The sequence below is a fragment of the Chenopodium quinoa genome, unplaced genomic scaffold, assembly GCF_001683475.1.
Source record: "Chenopodium quinoa cultivar QQ74 unplaced genomic scaffold, ASM168347v1, whole genome shotgun sequence".
Lineage (NCBI taxonomy): Eukaryota > Viridiplantae > Streptophyta > Magnoliopsida > Caryophyllales > Amaranthaceae > Chenopodium > Chenopodium quinoa.
The window spans coordinates 5,947,314-5,975,288 of record NW_018744626.1 but is presented as its reverse complement, the minus strand read 5'-3'; the positions used below and the strand labels follow the sequence as shown (position 1 = coordinate 5,975,288).

The window sequence follows — 27,975 nt, the reverse complement described above, 5'->3', positions numbered from 1 at the left end:
GCAGCTGTTACTGCATTTATACATTCCTAAGTGATTTCTGTTCAAGTATAGTATTAGGTATATCAACTTTTAAACATTTGATTGAAGATTTGAAGGTGTTTTAAGGGTAAGTGAGTGTGTACCATTCTGGTGAACTGTGGCTTGAGTGATACTGCGCGTACTAAGTATATAAAATGACATTAATATATGCATTGACATTGCTCAGTCAGTATGTGTTACTACTTAGTACTTACTATGACTAAATTATATCCGAGACAATTCTATTTACTCTAACACAGGCCTGTAACAGCATAATATTTTGACATTAGCGCAAAATTTCCCTTCCACTTTAAAATTTGTGCTTGCCTTTTCTTTTCTTTTTTTTGAATAGAAAATTTATGCTTACCTAAGTGAAGATATTAAACAAATTAGTCAGAATAAAAAGGAGAGGGAAAGGTGAGTTCTCATGATTTAGAAATGGTCACACATTACTATTCACCAACCGTTGCTCCGGTTGTTTAGCCGAAAGTGGAGAAGGATCCCAAAAAAAATATTACTATTCTACAAGACAAAATGTTGTTTGTTTTTTCTTTTTACAATGTACCAAAAAATTACATTCCACTGTTCTAATTCTCATCATTTTTCAACCATACCATGGCTCTTTGTGCCCTTAAAATAGCTGGAGAGCCTTGCCTAGCTTTCTCAACAATCTGTTTTATCAGTAGCAAATCATCATCACTGTCTTCTCTGTTGACATAGTCGTTTGGGCTACCTTCATTTGAAGGTACTTTATTTCCACCATTTTGGATGCCGTTTACCTTGTCACCCATCCCTTGATTCATTGTGAGTTGATTATCCTGCTGTTTGTTGCCATCAATCCACGAATCCCCGGTTTGGGATCCGTTCAGCTTGTTAAGTTCCCCAAAAGCTTCATTATAGGCATCAAGGGCCTCACCGGACAAATTCATTACAAGAGGCTGTGCCACAGGGCTGTCAGGGATAGAGGAGGATTCACTTGGAGAAACCTCTCTCCACGAGTTTTTCTCTGATTCCAAGTGTTGTATCTTTTTCTGGCTATTGGCAAGTTCAGCCTCAAGCTCCAGGATTCGTTCTTGCAATCTTGATTGAATGAGCTCATGCAAGCGCAAGCTCAGCTCACGAGGTGAGACACCTTCTTTCATTGACTGAGGGGTTGAGCCTCGATCAGGGGTTGGTTCTGAGCTGGATCTTCCTCGAAATATATCAGCATTTAGTTCGCCATGCACCAATTCCGAAGCCATATCCTGGTCTAATTCCTGACCAAATTGCATTGTCATTGCAACCGTATAAGTATGATAAATATATAACGACTTAAGGGTCACAACTCCATGATCATTGCATTAATAGAAGAATCAAGACAACACGAGACAGTATAATAAGGCTGCACAATATACCTAACATGGTTTTGGTAATACCTGTGATTCACAATATACCTAACATGGTTTTGGTAATACTTGTGAAATCACAATCACTAAATGATCATAGTAGAAAGAGCAAACAATAGGCAATCCATCCACTAACAAGATGATGTCCAAGGTGGCTAACTGGATATTCTCCATAATCACAAGCAGAAAACTGAGATGACAGAGAGAGATCCAAGTCTAGGAAGCAGCAGGAAAGACAAAAGCAAAATACATGGTACTCCATACTTTTCTTTTCCATTATTTCTGTACATTTTGACATTAACAGGAAACACCTACAGAGTGTCAAAGAGTCCAAGTGAAAAATCACAATACAGAATTCTTATAGCAGCAAGCATGAGCAAACTTTGTTAGCTGTACAAGTGGTTTACCCCTGCTATTCAGGCCAAAATATCTCATTACAGGCACATTTGCCACAAAACCACACCAGGAGCCAACCAGCAATGATGATTAAGCTCAATCAACTGTTAGTTATATTTCATTACGTAATCCCAGAGCAATGCTCAATTTTTAATTAACATACATGAGAAAGACATGGGGAATTTATATACTCCAACGTTTTACATGGAATCACAATTTAAAGCCAATAATTAATTTTGTCTAGCTTTATTACTGTAGTGTGTATGATTGATAGGGAAAACCTGATAAGGTGGTCTCTGCTTCAGTATAATATATAGCTTATAATAGGCGAAATTATTATCATACAAGTAAGACAATTCATACCTCATAAATAAATCATGGAAACTTAGAAGTCAAATTTTATTCACATTGTTCAGATTTTATTAAAACCCTTCAGAGGCATCTCGATATATCAAACCTTGCTCAGTAGGGTAGATCACCCCTTTAAGCAAGTTCCCACCAGCAGGGAGATGAGATGGTATAGATGATACCTTGATACTTCTGCTGCTTCATAAAGTTGATGATGCTATGAATATACTCAAAAAGACAAGGTAAATTGTATCCACTGATTTGTTTATCATGTTTAATACTCGCATATGCAATAGTTATGCACTTGTTCATGATTTCTAAATAGTTTCAAGTCTTTTGACCATGTTTTAGGAAGCTAAAAAAAGAATAATACTAGCTTTATAGGATGGAGGGTTAGACTATAAAAAAGAGATGACAGTGATAAATATATGAAGGGGCCAGAACTTGACATATTGCACCTTCCCAGCCTAATTTTCAAGCATCACCTTCTCCTCTCCCCTCTAACATCCACACAACCATTTAACATTTCACCTCAATTCCCAACACCACTGCAATGACCATCAAATCACAATCTAACCCTGCTTTGTAAGATTATTAGCACCAATCTCATGGAAATCCAGACTAGAACTATATGTGAATGACATAAGAGGGGACACATCTGTCATGTAGAAAGGTAAGAAAAGGATATATATATATAAGCCTAAAAACAATGCATCATAATAAAATCAGCAGTATTAACTAACCTATGTGCATCTTTCATGAATATATAAAGACTACTGCTACTAGAATCCTAAACAACTAGGGCTACCTTTTACATTTTTATACAAATGAGGTACTATTTTCTGTTAAGTTTTCAATCACAAATCAGCGCGTAAGAATTATATGCATGTATGATACCAACTAAGCTAAAAGCATTCAAATCATCTTCTTATACAGTGATATGAGCATAGTCAAATTAGCTACTGGATTAGCACTTAAATACAGAGTTTACTCAGATAATGATAATGAAAGAGTTTAAAGTATTGGGTAAAGAACTAGCATGTACCTCAATAGAATCAGATGATTTTCCTTGCAAAGTCGATCCTTTCATGCTTAGCTCTAGTCTTTCCAGTTCAGCTTCAAGCTCTGCTTCAATTTTACTCATGGAGTCAATTTTTTCCAGGCTTACTGATTCTTCGTCAGCATATCTTATCGGCACACTTGTATCATCTAGATTGGAGTACAAACTCATTTTATCATGACCACACAAACTTTCAAGTATATCCTGTGAGTCGTCATCATTGGCCAGCTCTTTAACAGTTAATGAATCTTTCATCTCCAGTTCTTCCTGAAGATCTTCAACCAAATTTTCAGTTTGCTTTAAGCTATCCTTCAGCTTTTGCACTTCCATTTTGTCAGCTATCATTGTACACATTACACCGATTGAAATTCCAAAACAGAAAAGAGCTTGCCTACTTGAGGATCCTGATAGAGATCACAATTTTAGGGTAAGAAACTGGAAAAAACGATATCATTATCAAAAGGTCAATGATTCAGGATATAATTCATAAAACTATCAAACATGTGCTGAAAGCAACAGGCAGCCTAACAACATTTTTAAGGATAATACCATCCGACAGATGGGCCAGAGAGATTTTCATCAATAAGTTGATGACAAACATAGAAGACAAATTTTGTATGGATTATCATATTTGTCCAAAGCACAATCACCATAGGACTAATTACACTGCCATAAGTGTGTTTCTAGGAATGCATCTTATAATTCTTATCTACGATTTCTATATTATTCCATACTAATTAATATCAAGGCTTGAGCTGCTTCAAGATAGCAATCCACCTAGTATTTTTTAATAAATGCAAGTCATATCTGTGCTTTGGGGCAAATCTCTCAAGTCTCAATAGCCATTCCTGCTTGCTCTCTCAATCCATGTCTTCAATATCTACTCACCCTCATATCTAATGGAGCAAGGCAACAGTATCAACCCAAATTGTCTCATTTTAATATCTTGATATATAAATGTGTTCTCCGTAGTATACAAAAGCAACTAAAGCAAATTAATTATCCCCCTTCTCCAGTTATGACAGTTTTTGGAGACAAAAATTAAAAACTTCAGTCACTTCCTTCCATATTACTATAAATTGGATAATCAGAACAATTATAACCCAGGGTAATGCATCTCAAAGACTGCAAAAATGTGAATATACTGAATTATACGTAATAGAAACACAAGCACAAGCCCCTGATGCCAATCCACCTTGTATGTTATCAGCAGAAACTTATTGAGACAGTTTTCCAAAATAAATAACATAGAATTAAAGTTAATGAAAAAAAAGTCAGTAAAAAGAATACCATCTCTTGTGTCCAATTCAAATGATTTGTTGGATTTGCTTGATTTTCCCACTTGATTCTTGCCTACGCTAAACTTTTTTTCCAAGCCAGTTTTAATGATTTGTGGAAGATGAGGAACCCCAACTACATTATCACCTGCTTTTGGGCGTACGTCCTTGTGCAACTCATTTCTGAAATCATCACTCGCTCTACTAATTACTCGTTTTCCATCACTAACAAGAAATGGCCTCAAGACGGGAGCACAAGGTGAAGAAAGTGGTGTAAGAAGATATTCTTCCATTTCTGAACGTTCCCTTTGCATCTGAGCCATAAGGCAACTATCTAGAGAAGTACGGGGATTAATATATTGCAAAGGATGACGTTGGAGCCGTCTACTTCTCAAGCATTTACTGCTTCTTCTGGAGCTAGGTGAAACCCCCATTTCCCAAATGTTGTATTCAGGTTTATCAGGAATGTCAGCATCTAACCTATACCCATCACTGTACTCCTCAAACTTATCAATTTGTTTCTCATGACCCATTGCCTCCGTACAAGCTACATCATTAGCGAAACGATCATCCCTCCCCAATGTCTCCGTAAACATTCCATCCGAATGGCCACCCTTTCCAGGATCACTGAAACATTGCCCTCCTCTTTCTGTCCATGAGGGCTTGCGGCTAGGCAACGTCTTGCCACCTAGCGGTTGAATCAAAGACGGCGATTCAGGATTATCCGGAAGTGAACTCCCAGAAGGGCTCCCTGATGAGCCTTCTTTATCCCCTAAAACATTCTTCCAGTACTTAGCTAAGTATCCAGCACCAGTAGCAGCTGCCACAACCCACAAATCCATTTGCATTTTCCTTAAAATACACAATCTGCTACCCAAATTCTACAACACTAACAATCATTTTTGCACCAATTCTTTGTGTCCAAGTGCCATTGCATACAATTTTCACAAATCCCATAATCTCAATTAAACAAACTCCATTAATTTCAACCAATCAAATAAGCAAAACCCTTCAAAACATCACCAATTACCTAATTCCAAACAATTTCCAATGCCATTTTCATACGAACCCAGAAAACAAAATCCCTAAAATGCACCAAATTATCAAATGCAACCCAATAATCCAATCAAATTAGTCAACCAAAAGAGCACAATACCATATAAGAACAAAATCTCAAAAACAAATATCACGAACCCTAATTTCACTCAGTAAGATACCCAACTAAAAATGAGAAAAACCCTTTACCAAAAACAGAAAAATGGATTTACCCAACAGATATTTTTATGAACAAAAATCAAAATTTGAAAAATACCCACTTGAAAGAGACAATTGTAGGTGATGCTGATGAACTTAACTAAGAAATTGAAATTAATGCTCAATAAAAATAGACTTATTAGGAGAGAGAAAGAGGATTACTTTATTGTAGAGAGAGATTACTCAAAGGTTTGGTAAGCCTAAGCCAAATCTATGACATTGAAACTTTGAATTGAAAAACATAAAAATTTAAAGCCGTTCTGATTTTTTAATTTTTTTAAATTGGTTGAATTGGACAAAATTATTATAAATAAAAAATAAAAAATAAAAAAAAAAATAAAAAAAAAACCAATTTGATAATGTTTTGACGGTTGAGCTCGAATTGTAAATGGAAAGAAAAATGAAGAAGGAATTAAGGAAAAAGGTGAAAAAGGTCAAATGCAAAAAAACAAATTAATGTGGGAAAAATACAAGGCTTCTTACTTTCAATATTTTGTGTTATTGTGTAGTTGTGTGGGTGAGTTTGTTTCGTGTGAAAATCTTGTATGTTAATCATAAAATATGGGATTAGAGATTAAAAAAAAAAAAAAAAAAAAAAAAAAAAAAAAAAAAAAAAGAGAAATACGTGTGTACTGTGTTATGGTGAAAAATAGAGAAATTAATAGTCCGATAAATTATATGAGTATTGCATTTATTTTGCAAGTTTTCTAAAAAGATAACATTGTGATTAATAAAGAATGAAGAAAATGTTTAGTACATAATCTTGCATTTTATACAATTAAGTATGGAGTACAGAGTAGTTAATTAGCAAATTGTTGACTTTATTAGCGAAATGTCGAAATATGTCTTTCTTGGTTAGGTTTTTGTTAAGATCAATTTGAAATCTACTAAAATTTGATTTCAGGTTTAATTATTAAAGATTTTACAACAAATTAATCATAGAATTTGTGAATACAAAAATGAGAAAGCATTTGGAAGGTAAAATAAAATTGTATCATAGAAAGTCACAACTCCACAAGGAAAAGAAGGGGTCATAATATTTTGTTTTAAAATGATTTTTTCAATCAAAATAAATTCACAAAAAAACTTATTATCGATTTGAATTCCACAACTTTTTTGTAAAATTTGATACAAAAAAGTTAACCAGGTTAATATTGTAAACAAATTTTTAAAATTGAAAAATTAAAAGTTTATTTTTTCATTATTGATAATATGACGGTATCATGTAGAATAAAATTTAAGGCGTATAACAACCTCTTTATTGGGTAAATCTTTTAAGTAATCAAGAGTTAAAACTCCATTATTTTAGTTTATTGCAAATTATATGATGGCATTTATTAACCCCCAACTATTAATGTGTCTACATTGATGGTTTGAACAATGGGATAGATTGTTTGAACAATGGGATAATGTTAAATTACCCGCACGATAAGGACAACTGGGCCCTAACCTAGGCACCTATCACAGGAAGCCTGACTCACAATGCCCGGGGGCTAAGGGGAGGGGATTTTATGACTAATTAGAATCGAACTTCGTATTTCTAGGATGCGAGGTGACCTTTGAGCCACTGCACCAGGAGGTCTCTCTCAGGTAGTAATACAATTATAGTTGTCAAGATTTCCAATTGTACTTAATTGTGTCCATGCCAACAATTCGATGGAAAAGTTATCATTATGAGATTTATGACAAGGGTCACCACCAAATATCTAACTTGATAAGCAAGTAAGCAACCCACAAATCAATAATCAATGTATTATCTAGGGAATTATTGATATCGGTGGTCCGGTGGGGCTGTGGGGAGTCCTAGGCTATCAAAATCGTTGTTTATTACGGATACGGAGTATTTTCAAGCTATACGAAATAGTGTACCATTTGAAAATGTCTACTCTTAATGATTTGGGTTTAAAATGAACGCAAATAGCCCTTGGTATGGAGTGCTCGGTATAAATTAGTATGAACAAAGAAGTTTTTAGGTACTGGAATACTCCGTATTAATTAGCATGAACAAAGAAGTTTTTAGGTACCACCGTACCAACAAAGAAATGTATTGATACTTTAGTAGCAAATCGGACCAAAAAGAGGCTGTGATGACTTACTTGACTGAGCAAACGTTTCGATAAACCTTCTCAAGTAAAATCCTAATTTACCTTTGTAAAAAAAACAAAAAAACAAAAAAAAAAAAAAAATCCTAATTTACAAATAACTCTTGTAATTCATTCTGGGCTTCTCTCCTTACATTTCCACTACTCCAGCAACAAATGGGAGCCAAGCAACAACAAAAGTTTAATTCCATTCATAGAAGATTAATCATATTCCAAACACCATACAGATATATATAGGAATGAAATACAAAAACAAATAGATCCAACGTAAATAGTAAATACAACTCAAGATGGAACAGCATGCATGAACCTGTCTCACCTATGCATACAACCAGACACCAGTCACTTCTTAGAAAAATTTACCGATCTTCAGTGGTGTACGCCTTTAAAGTAGGAGGGTTGTGGACGGTGTTGCAGCTGATGTGTTATGTTATATGTTGCGCATCTATCTAATATTTTGACTGAAATAAAACCTCTATACTTCCTCGCTCTCAAGAGGCACCGGAAGAGCAGGAAATGAGGAAAAAATGGTGATACTTTTTCTAGAAGGTTAAGCTAGTCCAGGGAATTGATAAGATCTTTAAAATTAAAAACTAGCCAGTCAGCTTTCGCAGCAACCGCCTCTCGAAGTTGAACTCCAGCAAAGCAGATGAACAAATCAGCACCCCCAGGTTGACGAGCCTACAGTTGCACAAAAACCCGAGTCATATTTATTTGACACAAAAAATATAAACCCTTACGAAAATACGCCACAAAAGACACACTACAGAATCAAATAGCCAGAAGCCATGCACAATGTAGAAATCTTTTACTCTTTTAGCAAAACATAATCACTTTGCCATGATGCTGGTTGTCGAGATAAAGAAAAAACTGAACTGTAAACCTGTAACACTAGCTCGCTCTCTCTATCTCTCTCTCATTACACATCCTCTTAACTTTTTCAGTCAAAGTTTGCAAATTTTAATTGGTATTGCATAAGATCTTAAAGCATCTTAAAATAATGAAACACTACGAAGCTTAACACACACACACACACACAAAAAAAAAAAAAAAAAAAAAAAAAAAAAAAAAAAAAAAAACAAACAAATATTCGCCTCAAAAACTAGAAAGGTCATAGGAGACATAATGTGAGACATAATATTAGTTTTCTTAAAATTTACCTCCAATGGCCAGATTTTTTTTTTGAGAAGCATGGGTTGTGGAAAGCAATGAAGCTTGGATCAGTAGGGCACAAAAGAAGGGCAACAATATTTTAAACTGATATAGGAATCAAAACAAGAATGGAAGTTCCCAAGCAAGGATGGAACAATTTAACTCAAAGTGGCTGGGGTTTAGAAGTTAGAGCTAACCCAGACTGGTCTGAAGATAAGGGTTACTTGATACAAACTCCAATTCCACTTTTGAACCCAATAGTTTGATGAATTCTTAATCTGCAATTAATTAAACTATTGTCTGGAGATTTCCACTAACTAGCACCAATATTAGAACAGCTAAAAGCCATCTGAGATCATAAAATGCTCTAAAACATCCTGATCCTTTAGATCAACAAAAATCAGCAAGTAGACCTGAAATCTAAATCATAAGTAACGTAAAATAAAATGTTGAAATGAATTGTTACCTCAAGATCCGTAGCTCCATCACCAATCATGGCTAACGTGTTGTACCCACGAGCCTGAAAATTCAAGATTAGTAATGGTCCATAAATATTACGTAGTACTTTGTAAATCAATTATAAAAAGGGCAACTAAACAAACCTTCCGTATTTGTTGAACTGCTATGGGTTTTCCTCCACTCCTTGAAGTAGGCTCATTTTCATCGAACCCTAGAAACTCTCCGGAGTCTTCAAAAAGCATTTGATTGGCAAAAATGTTTTCGATTGGAATTTCAAGGATCGATGCAACAGGCTTCAGGATGAGAAATTTAAAATGAATATTTGGAAGCCAAATTGGAAAAATATGACCAGAACTATTTAAGCTATCACAATTATATATTGAGTCAGCAGTGCTAATTAGTGATAAAGTTTCATCCATTATTCATTTTTGTAATCAGAGATGACAACTAACAAGGACACTAATAAGGTAGTGAATACTGGATAGCATACATTAATCATCTGCCGGAAGCCTCCTGAGACCAGATAAACATCAACGCCCTTAGCCTTAAGCTTCCTAACCAGCTCTGCTATGCCAGGAGATAGTCTGTATATCAATAAGGTTGACTGGTCAATGATATCTACAAAATTCATGAGCAAGATTCATAAACATGGAGTGCGCATTAAAGAACAATACCAGTAGATATATATATTAATAAGCTTCAAATATTAAATTCTAAAACAAGTAACCATAGTCTCCATTAAAGTCAAGTTCTACGCCAACAAAAACCATCAATAAAGATAAATATTTATGTTGCTAAATGCAAATAAAATAAATCAAAATATAGGGGGAAAAAACCCAAAGAAGATGATTATATCCACAATGTCAATACATTTGTTCCAAAATTTACATGGCTAACAAAACGAAGAACAATAGTGAAAAGACAAAAGGAAAATAGTACTTTAATCCAATAAATGGGGTCCGTTATTTTTAAGCAGATCCTGAGATCCATAAACCACATGGCCTTTCAGCTTATCAGAGTTATGAAGTTATCAGGCTATGAATTTAGATACGCAGATCAAATAAAAGTGGCATGGGTAAGAAGAATTGTACAAACAACATGTTACTCTGCCTATCCTATATTCCTATGTACATTAGTGGCTATGTCCGTGTCAACTAGGTGACGCTGAGACATTGAGCACTAAATGTTCAAATCAAAAAGATGGATCAATTTTCAATAATATTTCAAGCCAAGATAAGAGGATGACATCTTGGAGTTCTTTGGCAAGTTACTATATAAAGCATTTGGACATCATAAGAGTTCAGTAATATTACTGAAATTAGTTCATCCACATATTTGTTATTTGCTTACCTTGGAGGCCTCTTCTCTAGGTAATCCTGGAGTTGGGAAAGGGTTGGGTTTATTAAAGATAGCCTAGCAGCTAGTGCCTCTTGAAAGGTAACTGATCCATTCATTGCTCTGCGGAAAGAAATTCAAAAACTTGTATCAGCATCTAATAGAAACCCACCAGGAACCTTCACTGTGTAAGCATAAACTCAACCTTGATGTCCACTCAGCAACTGCTTTTCCAGCTCCACAAAACTCAGCAAATTCATCAATACCTTCATCTACGCACACGGTGCTATCAACATCAAAACAAACAGCATCAACATTTCTCCATAAGTCGAGTACTACTGCAGAATTATGAAAAAAAAAATGTCACTCACAACGATCATGAAGAAATCAAGTTGTAAGCTAATAAGAATAGTATGATGAGCAAAGTACAAGAACTGTAAAAGGCCTATTATTATGCATCAAGTATAAACTGTACTAGCTTGCATGGAAATGTCCTAGACATCACCACAGGCATAGTGGTGTATATGACTCTTCAAATGGATGCTTCTTGATAGTTTTTCTTTTTAGACCAACTTGCAGATAAATCAATCTTCATGATTAAAAACAAACCCAGGTAAGCATAACAAAGAGAACATATAATCCATCAGAAAACACATTTCACCTATTTTAGGGAAAATAAAAATGATTCTGGTTCCAACTAAAGATGATCCTCCTATTAAAGCCTTTATTTAGTCTGCAATACGAGTGTACTAGCCTAGTAAAAAAAAAAAAAAAAAAAAAAAAAAAAAAAAATCTAGAGTTCATGTAACTCTTTCATTCAGTAAAAGGTTTTGTCTAGAAAAAGAAAAAGCTTCAAATGGTTGTTGCCCAAAAATAACTGTTCAAGGGAGGAGGACAAAGACAAGCTAAAAACACTATTCTACTTCCAGGAACAGAAATAAGGACATAAGAGATTTTGATGTAACAGCTCATTGGAAACCTTTGGATGGTAGTGTGTTGTCAAACCGTTCAGTGGTTGAAGCTTCCACTGGCTGGATTGAAGCAGTAACTGAATTTGTCAATTTGGAGCTATTCATCATCCCAAATGCACTCCGATGTAGCTTTCCAATTAATCTCGGAGGAGAGGGAGTGAGTAAAGAGTAATTACACTGCTTTACATGACAAACAGGAACCTTCACAACATGCGCACTCAACAAGGCTTCCATCAAATTTATCTGTTAATGCAGAAGGCTTAATTTAGTTTTAAAGAATAGAAAAATTGTGCACAATGTGCATAAAATTTTAAAAAATAAAGCAAGAAGGTACGTAATTTGAAATCACATACTTCAATTCACTAAAAGTTAGCACACAATACTTCTATTCTTGAAGTCAAGATACCACAAAATCAACTATGTAAGAGAATTATAATCTGCTATAGTAAAAGAAACCCACTTCATAAATGATCAACTCATAGGAAAAAAAAAAAAAAAAAAAAAACAGGGTGTATAACTTTGAAGAGGGGGGTTACTTTTTTTTTTAATGGAAAAGAAAATATATTAAAATTAGAAATTATCCAACAGCATCAGTTTAGGGAAGCCCATAAGGGGCTCCAAAACAGCAACACTTAAAATGCAATAACAAAGAGCTAAAAAAGAGGCAAAGGCAGCAAACCAACGTAGTTTTTAACAAGCACAAGCAGCAGGGAAATCAATTGCTGCTGTCTCTAATGTCTTCTTCATAGACATCTTAGCACAATGAGGGGCAATTGCATGGTTCCTAACATCATCCTCCATATCTAGCGCCATCTTGGCAAGATAATGGGCCATCCCATTAGCCTCTCTAGGAATCATAGCTGAAATCAAAGTTGCAACCCAAAATAAGCAGAGCTCCAATGTCTTTCAGAATCGCAGTGAGCTCATTAGTTCCATGCTTCCCCACATCCTCAAGAGTACTTATTAAAGATAATACATCAGTTTCAACTGTCACATTCTTAAGCCTGGCTTCCACAGCCATCTCCATACCACCCTTGATAGCCAGCAGCTCCGCCACAGACGGGTTTCTAGCTCTAATTTTCCAAGACTTGCAACGGTAAACATTATCCTCCAATCATCATTTAACTACATATTATACTCAATCCATTCCTCCCAACTAGTATTGAAAAAGGAATGATAATTAAACTCCTTATACAATCTATTACCTCTGAAAATCCTAGACCATAATACAGCAATCATAATTAACAAATTGCATACATTCACACATATTTAGTTTAGGCCACAAATATACTGTACCAATTAATGAAATTATAGTCACAATCAAACACATTAAATTTATTGGCAAATCAAATCAGAAGTACCAATACATGAATAAATTGATACATTCCCCATAATATAACACTTGAACAATTTCAGTTGAGCAATTCGATATTCTCTTTTTTTCAATAGAAAACTAACAATCTGCAATACCTAAAAATCCCACTTAACATATTTTGAAAAAAAATCAGATTTGAAATTAAATTACAAATTGGCAAAGTAATAAAAAAAATTTAAAATAAATACCTCAAAAAATACAATGGAAATGGAGAGAAAAACGAAACTGGGTTTAATTACAGATCTAGAATTCAGATTCTAATCCAATTAAAGAGAGAGGAGGAGGAGAGAGAGAAATACCAGTAAGAAGAAAATTGTTGGTGAGATGAGCAATACACAACAATGGCTGCCTGAAAAAGCTAAAGAGGAGGGAGTATGGAATGAGTGCTTTTCGTTTTTTTGGGTGGCTTGGCTCGATGGTTACTTTAGGCTTAAGCTTGGTAGCCTCGGACTATACTTTTTTTGAGTGGCTTGGCTTGATGGTTACTTTAGGCTTAAGCCAGGTAGCCTCGGACTATACTTTTTTTGGGTGGCTTGGCTCGATGGCAACTTTAGGCTTAAGCTTAGTAGCCTCGAACTATGAGGTTGCTTGGCAATCGACGGTTGACTGTTAGCTTGTTTGACTAGCTGGAAGTATTAGATGTATGGGTTGGCCTTTTAAATTATTGTTTAAGCTAGGGATGGTTATTGGGCGGGTCAGTGCGGGTCATTAGCGGGTCGGGTCAGTGTGGATCATAACGAATATTTAGCGGGTCAAGGTCGGGTCAGGGCCAATGCGGGTCAGGGTCGGGATAAAAATGAAACGGGCCATTAACGGGCCTTTACCCACATACTTCTATTTAACTACTCATGTAAACTGGAAACAAAAATACTCCCTTGAACATAAATACTCCTTGAACATCTGAGTCTGCAATCGAGGAAAGCGAATCAGAAGGTCGTGTTTTGTAATGGGTAGACACTGATTTCCTTATACCATCAACACAAGAACAACTAATGGGGATTCTGAGGAATTTGCAAAAATTGTATATACGAAATTCTGAGGAATTTGCAACTGATTTCCTTATACGAAATGTCGATTGAATTTGCGGTTAATAGAGCAATTGGGTCGATTCCAAAGAGGGCAGCTACCTCAGAAACCTTAAGGTCAGTGTATAAAGTGTAACCAAGCATAGCAATATTAAGCAAAATATTACAAGCTAAAATCATAATTAACATAATCAACAAAATATTCTAAGTTATCTCTTATCAATCTGATAAAAACCCAGCATGTTATACAATGAGATAGATAAAGTTAGCACCTTTCAGAATTGAATAGCAAGAACAGATAAATCAAAGCAAAAATTAAATTAAAAATACGGTAAGTAGATTGAGGAATTTTGACAAACACATGGTGTGCAACTAAATTTACAAAGTATAAAGCAAAAATTTCTCACTGATTTACAACAAATTCTGCTCGAATTTCAATTAACTAACCTCAATATTAATCGAAATCTCGAAATCAATTGTGAAGCTTGAAGGCTCAAAATCGCAATTGTAAAGGTCGCCTAATAGTGAAGCTTGAAAACTTGAAATCACAATAATTTTGCATTGAAGAACTTAGGGTTTAATGGAGATTGAAGCAAGATCGAAAAGAGGGGAAAGAATGAAAGGAGCTTGTAAATTGCTTGCTTTCTTCAACTCCCAAGTTCACAATTTCCTCAAATATTTCATCACTTGAGTAAACCCGTGGACGAATTTGCTTCAAAATGGAATTACCTTCCCTTATTGCTTCAGCAACACTATCAAGTCCTTCCTTTAAAACTTGGATCTCATAGTCATCATCTGGACTTCCTTTTCTTTTCTTACCTTTAGATGAACTCTCACCCTTGCTCTCATTTTTGGAAGCACCTGAAGATCCTAATTTTTGCATAATTGGAGAATTATTACAACCAAAATCCTCTAGTATTATTTCATTTTGGCTTACTAGGTCATCGATAGCTTCAATGTTATTTGGTGGGGAATCTTTTCCATTGTCACTCCTTTGGCGTGCTCTCTCTTTTGCTGTTAGGGATCCTTCACCATTTGCCCTATCTTTTGCATAAAGGTCCATGAGTTTGTCGTAAAATGGTATAGGTGTTGTCATCCATTTTTTGGCTTCAGGTTTAGTCTGTAATATGTAAATTAACACAATGTCATCAGTGAACATTTCAAAATAATACAATGCTTAAATTTCATTTTAAAAAGAGTAAAAATACCTCAATCAAGGTTTTCCATACTTCAGGCTCTGCTAAAAATAGCTTGCTCTCTGAATCCCATCCAAAGCCACTGGAATGCTTAAACATATCATGTGCATCATTAAAATTTTTCTTAAGAGTCTTTTGGCGATTCTGCAAATGCTCTTTCTTAAGTAGTGGAAGCTTGAGCTTTTCACGCAATTCCTTGACCATGAAATCATAAGATGAAGAAGTCCACTGACCATTAATTCTATTACCAATCTGTTGTTGGTGAAGTAGTGACTCGATGAGCAGTGCATCCATGATTTCGGTCCATTTGATGACTCCTCCATTCTTTTTTGATGGTATGTCCATCTAGTTAACCTACACAATTCAATAAAATAACATACAAGTATGCAGTTTGTAAATTTCGTATCATTTAAAAAATAGTTGGCATTGATAAGTTAGTTTAATTATAAAAAAAAATACATAACATTCAAGTTTGGTAATCCGACATCTTATTATATGAGACAACTAACAAACTAAAGTACATAGGCATTCCACATTTGAGAAGCTATATTATCACGAATAATTTTTCCTTCTTCGGTATCCTCATCTATTGCATTGCGCCTAGGCCGTCTCCTACTATTTAAGAGCTCACGATCAACTTCAGCAATAAGCTCCTCATCAGGATCAATGCTCATTAAAAAGTTATGTAATATACAACATGCTAAGAAGACATCTCTTTGTGTATCAAAAGTGTAGTGTGGCTCAGTTGAACTTGCAATAATAGCAAATCTTTTTTTTAACACCCCAAATGCCCTCTCTATAGCATTGCGTAGTGACGCGTGCCGAAGATTAAAAAGTTCTTGTGCATTTTCTGGCGCACGAAAAGAGTACTCTTTTAGGTGATAGCGTACACCCCTATAAGGGGTTAAGAGCGCACCAGTGAGCATGAAACCAGCATCAACTAGATAATATTTACCTAAAATAAGTCATAGAAATTAGATGATTGACGTATGTTATATGAAGTCAAATGTTGTCTCTTAAGTTATAGTTATTACCTTCAAAGGTATGCAATCTATATTCTCTATTTAATTCATCTTTAATTATTCTTGAATCTGATGTTGTTCCCTCCCATCCCGGTAACACATAAGTAAACTTCAAATCAAACGTGCATGCAGCCAAGACATTTTGAGTAAGCCAATTTTTTCTAACACGATACCTTGGTGCATTAGAATTAGAAACTTTGACACGTACATGTGTACCATCAATAGCTCCTATACAATCCTGACATAAAAATTAAAGTTACACAACCTTATATCTTTTATGTACAATTATAATTAAAGTTACTTAAATCATATAGTTTACCTTAAAATATGGGTAAAATCTATTGTTGTTCATAATCTCCGAAAGAATAGATGTGCCGTCAGGTTGTATAAGAAATTGATCCTCTAAAGAAATGATAGCTTCCAAAACTCTATGAAAATATCTACTTATGGTCTCACCGGAACGACGAAAAACAACTTGCAAAACGCAATTCCTTACGTTATGAGCTATAGCATAAATAAATATTGCAACTTGCTCTTCAACACTAGCATGACGTGTGTCTTTTAATTGACCCCTTGTACGCAATAGGGTACATAATTGAGCAAAAGTCTCTGGTAGCATATGTAAAAAATGACGACTTCTTCTAGGATTTATAAGAAATGTAAAAAGATTTCTCCTTGCAATCTCTCGTGCAATAGTTTCTTCTCTAGATGGCATATGGTTATGAATCACACTCCGTTTTTGGATTATGTATAATCCATATGTAACTAAACAAATTATTTTGATAGTAGCATATTGCCTCATTTTATCCCAAGTCATTACCAAAGAATCAAATTCACTACTGTCATCTTCTACATTTGGCTCATGATCACTACCAATAAAATCTTCCATCTACGGCATAATATGCACCAAAATTACATAAATATAATTATAAATCAGAGTAAATTATTGCAGAAAAATAAATAAACATGTATAATTTCATAATACCAACAAAAAGAACCAAATTCATAATACTGACATATATTAACAAAAAGAACAATAATAATGAAGGTCAAATACAATTTCATTAACCCATAATAAATCCATAATCAAACGTCATAGCAGTGACAAAAATCAAACCCAAATTATATTAAGGTAAAAAATTAGAAAAAATGAGAAAGCTTACTAGGATTTGCTACAGACCTTGATTAGTGAATAAATTCTTGAAATTTTCAAATAGCTTTGGGTAATTTGGGGTATGCTTGATTGTAGTGAGAAAGAGAATTGTGGCTGATGGTTATATATAATTTGTATGACGGCAAGGGTTTTTGTGTATTGGAGGGAAATATTAGTCGTGGGAGGGAAAATTATAATATTGGAGGGAATAAAAATTTAGATAAATGAATTTTTATAATTTGACAGATTTTAATTTTCTCTTTCCTGTCAAATTCCTCCAATTTTGGGAGGAAAGGAGAGAGTATATTTTATTAAGGGAGCTTTCCATCCAATTCCTTTCATTTCCAATCAATTCCCATATAATATTTTGAAGCAAATAAAGGACAATTAATTTTCCTTTCCTTTCCTTTCTTTTCCACCCAATTCCCCCAACCAAAAAGGCCGTTAAAGAGAGGACAAGGAAAGGAGGAGAGAGAGTGTTCAACTTTTTATGTATTTAGGTGGTCTTTTTTTTAATGACCCTATATCTATTTTCATTTTTATAGGGTTGTTCACAAGAGCCCATTAATGACCCTTTTAGGAGAGGCCCTATACGAGCCCTGTCCAGTTAGATAATTAGAGGGTCATAGCCCTTTTAATTTGGCCCGACCCTGGTGCCCATTGGACTACCCTGTCCAATAACCAGGGCTAGTTTAAGCCGATTGTTTACAAAAGTGTGTGGTAAAATTATTAATGGTTGTTAGTTGTTTATTAGTGATAAAGTGGGCCAACAAGCCAAAACCAATAGAAAAAGCTACTCTTATTTTAGCTTTTGGCTTTTGTCGAAAAAGCTAGCTTAAAAGCCAACTACCAAACATAATTTTTTGGCTGTTTGACCAAACTAAAAAGCCAAAAGCTAGGCAAAAAGCCAATTGCCAAACACCCCTATACACTTTTTGGATGGCTTGGTTCAATGGTTACTTTAGGCCTGGTTCGAGGGCTCGACGGTAACTATTGAAGTATTTTTTTTAACTCTTTGTCCCAAATTACTTGTATGTTTTCATTGTCATTTGATTTGATTTTAATTTAAGCGAATAAAATTACGGAGTTATGTTGTATTAATGATAGTTAGTCTTGTCTAGATTGTAAGAAATGGATGTAGAGTATGTGTGTAGACTTGGCAATTAGGTTGTTTGAGTTAGGTACGAGTTAGGTCATTTCGGTTCGGATCAGGTCAAGTTTTGGTCAATAGATAATCGGATCATATTCATGTCAACATATAATCGGATCAGGTCAGTTCGGCTCGGGTTAATTTTTAGCTTCATCCGTCGGGCCGTGTTCAAGTCACTCCATGAAAATTCCCCAACTTCCTCGATGTTATTTTTCCTTAGATAACTCAAATGTTGATCACTTCCTATGTGAATTATGTCTTTTTTTTATATTTTTTTTTCCGAATTCTATGAGGATTACGTATAATAATGATGCAATTAATTATTTTTTACATATAATTTTTTATGAGCATAGACGCATAGTTGAGGTTTAGTAAAATTAATTATAATTTCTGTTAGCTTAGCTATGCAAGAAGATTAACCTTTTTTTTTGAAAGATCATTATCAAATTCTAAATTATAGAGGTTTCATACTAAAAACCTACTCCAAATAAACGACAATCCAAAAGACTTTGCTTGATGAGTTGATCAATTGCATTGACTTGAGAGTTGAGACTACCACATACAATGATACAAGTATATATATATGCTTCTACAAGTAAATATAAGTTGTACCAACTTTTCTTATGGGCAAGAATAGACACTTAATTATACATACTAAACACTTTGGTTTAACTAAGTGTTACAAGCCAACAACCCCTCATTTTTCTCTCCAATATATTATCTTAAGTCCAAATATTTAATTTTCATAATTAGATATCTTCTTCTACATACATGCAATAATTAAGTGTTTTGTCCAACTCCAATACATAATATCTACTTTCTTTCCCTTTTTACTTCACCTAATTTTTCTATTATACTCTTGTACGTACATACTAGAGCAATATAGCTAGGAATTTCATTTATTTCAACAAATTACTTCAACCCAAAAAACAAAAAATAAGAGGTGATGAAGGATTGCAAGGAGGAGTTAGATTTATCATCATCTTCACATTCATCAACATCAAATTCCACTCTCGGACGTGAGCATGGTGACCCATCATTTTCGTCGTTATCATCACTATGTTCGGATGTTGACGATGAGGGTGTTAGAGAGCATCTAGAGGGTAGTCATCGATGGCTAAGATTTGTTGATGCAGGGGAGGTTGACCCTTTGGGTATGTACGACTCTACCCTTTAGGGAGCCCTAGGCCGAGCATTTATTTATATTAATAAAATGTTACGCGATTAAAAAATAACATAACTTTTACATACGTACTCTATTATGATGATTTTGAGGAGGAAATTGAAATCAACTTAATTGATGCAGGGGAGGTTGATGGCAAGGGTGACATGAGTTGGAAACAAGTTGAGCAACGATTCGATCGGGTTGCCTTTCGTGGTTCCTATGGACATGATGACCATGAGTCTTTCCCAACGATTGATGCCTCACAATTTGGGTATTGCATAGGTGAGACTTGATATAAGTATTGCATTATTTTGGTTAAGGTCGGTGTGTACTTGGTGTGTATGATTTGTTATTTAAACTTCAAACATGCATGAACACCTTCTATTATTACTAAAAGATCTCAAAGGTGTACACATGAAAATGTGGCCTTCTAGTAGAAGGATCTTAGTTAATTTTCTAGTTGTATTCCATATACTGATATACATATATGGATTAATAAATGTGTTTCGTGTAATAAAAAAACATGTCCACTTACCAATCAACTATTATTAAAAACATCATATACGTACTCTTATATTTTACAGGGTTCTTACTGGTAGCTACGCTCTTTCGCTTCTAAAAATTCAATTAAGTTATTGATTAATAAGACCAAGGACCCTAGCTAGCTAATTGATCGATTTTTGTAATTTATGTTTATAGGCATGCAACAAACTGCACAATTTGCTGGTGAGCTTCTACAAGTACTAAAGGGAAGAAAGAACCACAACAACAAGCTAACCAAAAAGGAAATTTATGGATATTGGCATCGCCTCACTAATCCTTCTTATAGTTCTTCATTGCAAATCTTTTTTGACATGTAATTATCAACTAAACCCATCAAATTTCATAGCAAAATGAACGTACTAATGCTCGAAATTAGGTTAATTGCAAAAAAAAACAAAGATTGTTACATTGTATTTGATTGATTGATTCATATTTTCAGGTGTGATAAAGACATGGATGGAAAAATAACAAAAGATGATTTCAAGCAGATGATAATGTTAAGCGTTACTACTAATAAATTGGACATGAAGCAAGAGGAGGCTGAGCATTTTGCTTCTATGATCATGCTAGAAGTTGATACTCAACAAAAGGGCTACATTGAGGTGAGAAATTATTCAAGTATCTTGAACGTTTGTTTTAGAGTATGTATACATTGTAGCATAATGAATACATATACGACTACATGATTTCTATAGTCAAATTGATAATGTAATTTACTTAAAATATTACAACCAAATCGGAAGAAGATAGTTGCATGAATACCATCATAAATTCATTAGTTTACCTTTTGCAAACATTGCACATTCATGTTAATACTATGTAAATAAGATAAGGAGAAGCACATATTTTTTCATTGGCGTTGGTTGTATGATTTCTATAAAATTAATATAGTCCGTACATAGAATTAATAAGTAGCTTCTTAGGTATTGAAGGAGAATTATTGATAATTGGAAAAGGACTATTTAAGTACCTAATGTTCCAAATTCATTAAAATTTGAGATTCCATGATTTTTTTTTTTTTCTTTGGCTTTGTATTGTCTATTAGTACTCAAGTCAATCCATTTTTATGGTTTACTTTGAATTAGAGGATGATGTATGGAATTTGCGTTGATGTTTGTGGAGTAAAGCTTGTCATGGGTCGGCCTGGGCCCGATGGCCGTAGTCAAAAAAGATTGGCCCAAGTCTTAGAAGTCTCCCAATAGTACATTTTGATTACACGACATGGACCCACGCCTAAATAATGGTCGCCATTATAGGTGGTTATTGGACAGGGTAGCCCAATGATAATAGGGTTAGGACCAAGCTTATAGGGTTTTTAATGGACAGAGCTATTAATGGACAGGACCCTTATTGAATAGGGTCAATATAGGGCCAACATGTTTTTCCAATTTAGTTGATAAAGAAAATACATAATGTAAAAATAATTATATAGATCAGATTAATTTGTATTCGTATGTATTTAATAATGGCTTTGTCCAATATTTATTTTAATTGATATTTTGTAGGCCCGTCCATTATCGACCCGCGGCCCGCATTGTCCCGACCCTATATTGACCCTATAAAATGTGACCCTCTTTGACCCTAACCCGCAATCGACCCTGACCGACCCGCCCAATAACCAGGTCTAGTCGCCATACACAATATTTTTTTTTTTTTTTAAATTATGAAGTCAATTACGAAGTAGTCGGTTCATTTTTAAATAATTGCTCTAATTTTCATGTGAGGAGTTTTATAATAAAATTAGTATGTGGCGCGGGTGATGTCTCAGATTACTAGTTTGTACTTCTTTAATGTAATAATTATGTTCTACGGTTTGTATAGTTAGTATGTGGTTCAGACGTTGTCTCGAATGTTATTATTATTATTATTTTTTTATTATTATTAATTATTTTTACCTCATATATATATATATATATTCTAATTTACTTAATATATTAAAGGAATATATCATGTTAAGACATTAATCAAAATTGATTGAGATGATAAATACTTATATTTGTATTTTGGAGGAAATACATAATCAATCGTTTGTCAATAGTGATATTTGTCCTCTTATGGTGCTTAGTTGTATCACCCCTACTCTTTTTACTATTCTATAGTTTATTTGTCAAGCTCTTAAAATTGTGGAGTACGTGTTAGTCAAAGTAGAGCAATTAAAAAAAAAGAAAGGAGCAAGACATGATTTACTAAGTAGTTTCAACTTCTAGGACTTTATAATTGTTGCTTAGCAGTGCATAGCATAGCAAGCCCGAAGCTCTACTTATTCAAGGCAATTATGATTATCCTCCATTTTGATGGAAGTACAACTTTGTATGATATGCTTGTATATCTTTTCATGATTTGACCTAATTACATTTTTCCAATTCGAAGGAACTTTTATTTCAATTTGACTTTTGATGTTGTTAAACAACTACGGAGTAATTAATTATGGGAAATTTTCAATGGTAGTTTTCTATTTTTGTTCATTGTAGTCAATTTTCATTGTGATTATCAATAGTAGCCCTCTATTATTAAAAACTTGCATTTGTGGCGGCCTTATTAAGCCTAAAACTGTTAAATAGCCATTAACCTTAACCATTGAGAATACGTCAATAACATACATCTTTATTCTTCACGAAATAACAGAATCTCAGTTATTTATAAGCACTTTTTTTTTTTTTTGGTAAGTACACATTGAAGCAAATCCTACTAAATGACATCATAATAAACTAGTACTGTGTAACATACTTAAACATTTGTTAAATTGTTTTGTAGTTCTATCAGCTAAACCAGCTCTTCAGAACAGCCTTAACAAAAGGGTACCTCTCAAAAGAACAGAATATAACAGAGTATACCACAACTTCAAGCTATGATCATCTTAGCATATACCAAGACAATTTTCATCAAGAACAACACATAATAACCAAATCGTTGCCTGAGATCTTGTTTCGAACGTACTGGCGGCGAGCTTGGATCGTAACACTATGGCTGATTGTTTGCATTACTCTATTTACATGGAAATTTATTCAGTATAAGCATAGAGCTGCCTTCCAAGTAATGGGATATTGCCTAAGTACAGCCAAAGGTGCTGCTGAAACACTCAAGTTCAATATGGCTCTTATACTTCTCCCAGTTTGCCGCATTTTGGTTACTTGGCTTAGGAGGAACCCTCGGATTAGCTCTGTTATTCCCTTTAATGATACTATCAACTTCCATAAGGTACTATTGCAATATCGATGTTATTTCAAGTTTTTTCTGTAAATGATAGCCCACATTTCTAAGTACTTATTTGCGACTAGAAATAAGAAAACACTTTTTTTATTGCTAAGACACATGTACTATATTCAATCATGATCTTAAAAGGGTCCGGGGTGCATAATAAGTTTAAAGTCTACAAGTATAAACAAAAAAGTAACCTTTGTGCTTCCAACCTAACCCTACTTGAACTAGTTAATTGTCTAACAGTTATGCAACTAACATAAAGTGAAATATGTATGTAACAACTTTATTTCAAGTCAAACTACAATTTTGAATTTACTTTTTCATATGAATTAATCACTATAATGAAAGCATAGAGAACTAGATATTATAAACTTAACTAATTAAGTTAGTAAAAAGAATTTAATTTGCTAGTACTAACACTTGAATAATATGTTGAAGTGTAGCTAATTGCAGGAGGCATTGTAATAGGGGTGATCTTACATGGAGGTACTCACCTTGCCTGTGACTTCCCAAGAATAACAGGCAGTAACCCAATAGTTTTCCAAAGAACATTTGGGACCAAATTTGGGAACCAACAACCCTCATATTTCCAAGTTTTGTGCACAACTGAGGTTGCAACTGGGATTGCCATGGTCATTATAATGGTCATTGCCTTCTCTTTGGCTACGAGGATGCCTCGCCGCCAGTCACCGTCGTTGCCTCAGCCTATTCGCCGGGTGACCGGGTACAACACATTTTGGTATTCGCATCATCTTCTTATTGTGGTCTATGTTTTGCTCATCATCCACTCTATGTTCCTCTTCCTTGTCACCAGTTTTGCCGAGAAAACGGTATGCTTGCTTATTTTTCTTCTTAATTCATGCATGCATAAAATGCACAAAAATGATGTGATAGAGAATATACATCATATAGACATAGTCACCTTTGGGCTTGAAATGTGGATGAAACATGGGCTCTCCACATACACTGCGCGAAATATTCCACTTGAAAGTAGATTGTGGATGAGATTTGAACCCGTGACCTTGTATTACGTTGGCTCTGATACCATGTTAATAAACCAACTTAACCCAAAAACTTAAACGGATGATTGAGGCTTATGACCGTGATATCTACTATATCAATTACTAACTACATACGTATGTAAATTTACCTAAAAAAATTCGTCATTGGTAAGGCTAGACTATAATGGACACGTACACATGTGCGTGCACACCCATGTATTATGGACTTAAGGCTACCACGGTACCACCCTAGATAACCTTACATGAATTACAACCATTGCAAACCTAATGACAATGTTTAGTGATGACTATTGAAAATATTGACTAGTTATGCATATAATTAGCCAATTATAGACCTAAATTGCATTTTGTAGCCTTTTATTTTTATAATCATGGAGAGTTTAATAACATCTTTTATGTATTCCTTTCTACAATCTACCTTAAACTTGTTGATGGTCAGACATGGATGTACCTGGCAATTCCAGTTTTACTATATTGTGGTGAGCGAATCTATCGAAGCATTAGGTCAGAGATTCATGAAGTTGATGTTCTTCAGGTAATTATATCTTTAAAATTTCTATTAATCTAACTTTTAAAAGGTACTTATCATCATGACGATTCAAACAAGATCTATATTAACCTACAATATCATGTTTGCAGGCCAATATGTATCCAGGGAAAGTTCTAAACTTGAAGTTTTCCAAACCGGCAACATTTACATACAGTAGTGGCATGTATATTTTCATCAAGTGTCCCCAAGTTTCACCTTTTGAATGGTACGTATGCAACATACACAACTTCTATATACTACCTCCGTGACGTATTAGTTGTAACTTTGGTAATATTTCAAAGTTACAACTAATATGTAACGGAGGTAGTACATACTTAATTTGTACGATTCGAGTATATACTTAATTTGTATGTTCATTTCAGGCACCCATTTTCATTAACATCTGGACCAAATGATAACCATCTAAGCATTCATGTTAGAACCCTTGGAGATTGGAGTTACCAAATCCACAACCTTTTTCATCAAGTAAGCTTTGGTTAAACTAACATTATTATGCAATATTTAAGCGTGTATATTTTTTTTATTTTTTTTTTTTCTGTAAGGTCTAAACTTTCGAAGTGATCTGATAAAAGTTTGTTGTGTCAATTTTAATTTCAACAGGCAATGATGTCAAAACCGTTCGATTATCCTAAAGTATACATCGACGGTCCATATGGAGCAGCTTCTCAAGATCATATTAAGTACGAAGTGGTTGTACTCATTGGCCTTGGCATAGGAGCAACACCTTTCATTAGTGTCCTTAAAGACATAGGAGATAGGCTTCACAAACCATCTAACAATCAAGTAATAATCCGGTGATTTCACATAAATAACACTCTTTCTATCCAGATATAGTTGTCACACACACCATATTAACATATTCTCAAACAATGTGATAATTAATTCTAGACAAAGAAAAATATCATTAAAGTACCGTATCATAGTATATGTGCGCTCTAATAATCTAATTTGATATGAATTTAATGAATAGGTACATGATGTGGAAATCGGTTTCTCGAAAGGTCCTTTGAAGGCTTATCTATATTGGATTACTAGGGAACAAAGTTCTTTAGGGTGGTTCAAAGATGCCATGAACGAAATTTCACAAGAAAACCAAAAACAGGTGACTCACATTTATACCTCTAAATTGTTATTCTTCAATTGATTAATCTAAATAGTAAGAGATTAATGTGTATTATTTGCATTTTTTCAGAAAGTGATAGAGATGCACAACTTTCTTACAAGTGTATATCAAAGTGGTGATGCAAGATCAATTTTGCTAAGCATTATTCAAGCCTTGTATTTCACAAAAAGTGGGCTTGATGTTTTCTCTAAAACCCGGGTATACATTACTCCTTTCATTCTTAAATAATACTCGTATAGTAGATCATATTTGTTTTTGATATACTTTGAGAATGCAAAGTAAGAATTTGACCAATTGAGCCAAGTTGGTGTATAATTCATATTTAAAGCATTTCTCTCTCTTTCTTTTTCTTTTGTTCAATAGGTGCGAACTCATTTTTCTCGACCAAATTGGTTCAAAATATTCTCAAATTTGGCATGTAAACATGCAGGATCCCGTATTGGTAAGATAAAAGTTAAATGTTGTCATAAATACTACTCTACATCTCCATTTATTGTAAATTTTACGTCTTTAAGAGTGATAATTCAAATCATCTATCCCACTTTTTGTGTACCGTATATATGAAAATTTAGTTTTATTGATTGATATTTGATAATCAGCTATTCATTTCACCATTATTTGTTCAAATTATGATATAAATTCGCCCGATCAAGGAAAATCATCCGAGTTTTGGTATGACTGTATGCCAAAAACAAGTGTGGCACACAAATAAACATGGAAATGTTGTCACACCATAAAAATGGCATAAACCTATATGAATTGAAGCAAAGTTAGCTAACTACCAAAGGATTGCTTGTTGCAGGGGTATTCTATTGTGGCTCATTGAAGTTGGCAAGGGAATTGGAGGGTTTGTGCACCAAATTTTCTACCAAAACTACAACTAGATTTGTCTTCCACAAGGAAAACTACTAGGTTTTCTCGGTTTTTTTATTTTATTTTATTCTTCAAAGCTAGATCAAGATTTATTGTGAATTGTATCATTGTATGTATAGTCTAGGCTAATCCTACCAAATTTTTTAATAAGTGTATGATAAGAGGAGAATATTCATCTATGTTAGATGCACCAAATAATTTGTTCAAATAATTAGAGATTGTGGGATGTATGTATAGAAAATTCATATGAATATTCATGTATTATTGTCATAAATATTGACATGTATAGGAGTTTTAATAGCACTATTCGAGAAGAAAAAAAAAAGCATTTTTTTGAGAAATATTGATGATGTTAATTCAATAATACTCAGACTAGGCTGTGGTCAGACTAGGCTGTGGAATCGCCACAGCCTAGTCTGATTAACCAATTAGGAACAAAGCCAATTAGGACTAATTAACCACATTTTTTGACAAACAACTACTTGACCGAACTACATTTTTTAATACAAAGTATTATTTCTCTCTTATCTCGTGATCATCACACAAAATCACCACAACTTTTTTATTACTCATGTTTATTTTCCACTTAACATCTTTTATTTTTCAATATATCTTAGTATCAACTCTACAATCTTAGTATCATACTCTGATTATTTTAAATTAAAGTCAATTGAATTGCATAAACCTATATATTAGTCAAAGTGTAACACTTACCGGAAGTCCGGAACATCAAACATACGTATCAAATTAGGACCAATTGGTTATTGGTGTAGTGGTGATTGAGACTACATTTGGTAGGGAGGACCCATGTTCAATCCCC

General features: G+C 34.2%; 5 protein-coding genes across 8 annotated transcripts; 1 reads left to right on the top strand and 4 right to left on the bottom strand.

The window, feature by feature from the left end:
* Positions 1–449: 449 nt before the first annotated feature.
* LOC110700703 lies at positions 450–6,046 on the bottom strand. The gene is made up of 3 exons (XM_021878292.1): positions 4,498–6,046; positions 3,193–3,611; positions 450–1,274 (listed from the first exon to the last, which is right to left on the bottom strand). The coding sequence occupies exons 1-3, from the start codon at positions 5,330–5,332 to the stop codon at positions 606–608; spliced, it is 1,923 nt and encodes a 640-aa protein (XP_021733984.1). The 5' UTR covers positions 5,333–6,046; the 3' UTR covers positions 450–605.
* Positions 6,047–8,009: 1,963 nt separating this feature from the next.
* Positions 8,010–14,694, bottom strand: LOC110700701 (phosphoserine phosphatase, chloroplastic-like). 3 transcript variants are annotated; one of them, XM_021878288.1, is made up of 8 exons: positions 14,605–14,694; positions 11,766–12,000; positions 10,992–11,124; positions 10,802–10,909; positions 9,942–10,035; positions 9,595–9,744; positions 9,459–9,512; positions 8,010–8,521 (listed from the first exon to the last, which is right to left on the bottom strand). In XM_021878288.1, the coding sequence occupies exons 2-8, from the start codon at positions 11,989–11,991 to the stop codon at positions 8,396–8,398; spliced, it is 891 nt and encodes a 296-aa protein (XP_021733980.1). In that variant the 5' UTR covers positions 11,992–12,000; positions 14,605–14,694; the 3' UTR covers positions 8,010–8,395. The 3 variants fall into 3 exon arrangements, with proteins under 3 accessions (XP_021733980.1, XP_021733979.1, XP_021733981.1); XM_021878287.1 differs by lacking the exon at positions 14,605–14,694 and adding an exon at positions 13,432–13,623; XM_021878289.1 differs by lacking the exon at positions 14,605–14,694 and adding an exon at positions 13,321–13,341.
* A 24-nt stretch (positions 14,695–14,718) lies between these two features.
* On the bottom strand, positions 14,719–17,939 carry LOC110700702 (uncharacterized protein At2g29880-like). Of its 2 annotated transcripts, none has more exons than XM_021878290.1 (3): positions 17,539–17,939; positions 15,366–15,707; positions 14,719–15,277 (listed from the first exon to the last, which is right to left on the bottom strand). In XM_021878290.1, the coding sequence occupies exons 2-3, from the start codon at positions 15,696–15,698 to the stop codon at positions 14,735–14,737; spliced, it is 876 nt and encodes a 291-aa protein (XP_021733982.1). In that variant the 5' UTR covers positions 15,699–15,707; positions 17,539–17,939; the 3' UTR covers positions 14,719–14,734. The 2 variants fall into 2 exon arrangements, with proteins under 2 accessions (XP_021733982.1, XP_021733983.1); XM_021878291.1 differs by having other exon boundaries at positions 17,556–17,939.
* LOC110700762 (putative nuclease HARBI1) lies at positions 15,866–17,264 on the bottom strand. Its single transcript, XM_021878361.1, has 3 exons — positions 16,695–17,264; positions 16,388–16,613; positions 15,866–16,308 (listed from the first exon to the last, which is right to left on the bottom strand). Exons 1-3 carry the CDS (start codon positions 17,262–17,264, stop codon positions 15,866–15,868), a joined length of 1,239 nt encoding a protein of 412 aa, XP_021734053.1.
* Positions 17,940–19,286: 1,347 nt separating the features above from the next.
* LOC110700700 (respiratory burst oxidase homolog protein A-like) lies at positions 19,287–27,429 on the top strand. Its single transcript, XM_021878285.1, has 14 exons — positions 19,287–19,832; positions 19,985–20,125; positions 20,543–20,699; positions 20,826–20,988; positions 23,141–23,584; positions 24,031–24,417; positions 25,049–25,144; positions 25,249–25,364; positions 25,522–25,624; positions 25,760–25,942; positions 26,130–26,261; positions 26,352–26,480; positions 26,646–26,724; positions 27,085–27,429. The coding sequence occupies exons 1-14, from the start codon at positions 19,625–19,627 to the stop codon at positions 27,192–27,194; spliced, it is 2,448 nt and encodes an 815-aa protein (XP_021733977.1). The 5' UTR covers positions 19,287–19,624; the 3' UTR covers positions 27,195–27,429.
* Positions 27,430–27,975: the final 546 nt, after the last annotated feature.

Excerpts from the sequence above, each read along its gene's own strand:
- LOC110700703 (XM_021878292.1), bottom strand. The coding sequence starts at position 5,332 with ATGCAAATGGATTTGTGGGTTGTGGCAGCTGCTACTGGTGCTGGATAC. Across the intron at positions 3,612-4,497 it reads TGAATTGGACACAAGAGATG|GATCCTCAAGTAGGCAAGCT; the intron begins GTATTCTTTTTA and ends GATCTCTATCAG. Across the intron at positions 1,275-3,192 it reads AATCATCTGATTCTATTGAG|GAATTAGACCAGGATATGGC; the intron begins GTACATGCTAGT and ends CAATTTGGTCAG.
- LOC110700701 (XM_021878288.1), bottom strand. The coding sequence starts at position 11,991 with ATGGAAGCCTTGTTGAGTGCGCATGTTGTGAAGGTTCCTGTTTGTCAT. Across the intron at positions 11,125-11,765 it reads CAACACACTACCATCCAAAG|TAGTACTCGACTTATGGAGA; the intron begins GTTTCCAATGAG and ends ATAATTCTGCAG. Across the intron at positions 9,745-9,941 it reads GCTTCCGGCAGATGATTAAT|CCTGTTGCATCGATCCTTGA; the intron begins GTATGCTATCCA and ends CTCATCCTGAAG.
- LOC110700702 (XM_021878290.1), bottom strand. The coding sequence starts at position 15,698 with ATGGACATACCATCAAAAAAGAATGGAGGAGTCATCAAATGGACCGAA. Across the intron at positions 15,278-15,365 it reads TATGGAAAACCTTGATTGAG|ACTAAACCTGAAGCCAAAAA; the intron begins GTATTTTTACTC and ends TACATATTACAG.
- LOC110700762 (XM_021878361.1), bottom strand. The coding sequence starts at position 17,264 with ATGGAAGATTTTATTGGTAGTGATCATGAGCCAAATGTAGAAGATGAC. Across the intron at positions 16,614-16,694 it reads GATTTTACCCATATTTTAAG|GATTGTATAGGAGCTATTGA; the intron begins GTAAACTATATG and ends TTTTTATGTCAG. Across the intron at positions 16,309-16,387 it reads TAGATTGCATACCTTTGAAG|GTAAATATTATCTAGTTGAT; the intron begins GTAATAACTATA and ends GACTTATTTTAG.
- LOC110700700 (XM_021878285.1), top strand. The coding sequence starts at position 19,625 with ATGAAGGATTGCAAGGAGGAGTTAGATTTATCATCATCTTCACATTCA. Across the intron at positions 25,625-25,759 it reads TCCACAACCTTTTTCATCAA|GCAATGATGTCAAAACCGTT; the intron begins GTAAGCTTTGGT and ends TAATTTCAACAG. Across the intron at positions 25,943-26,129 it reads ACAAACCATCTAACAATCAA|GTACATGATGTGGAAATCGG; the intron begins GTAATAATCCGG and ends TTTAATGAATAG.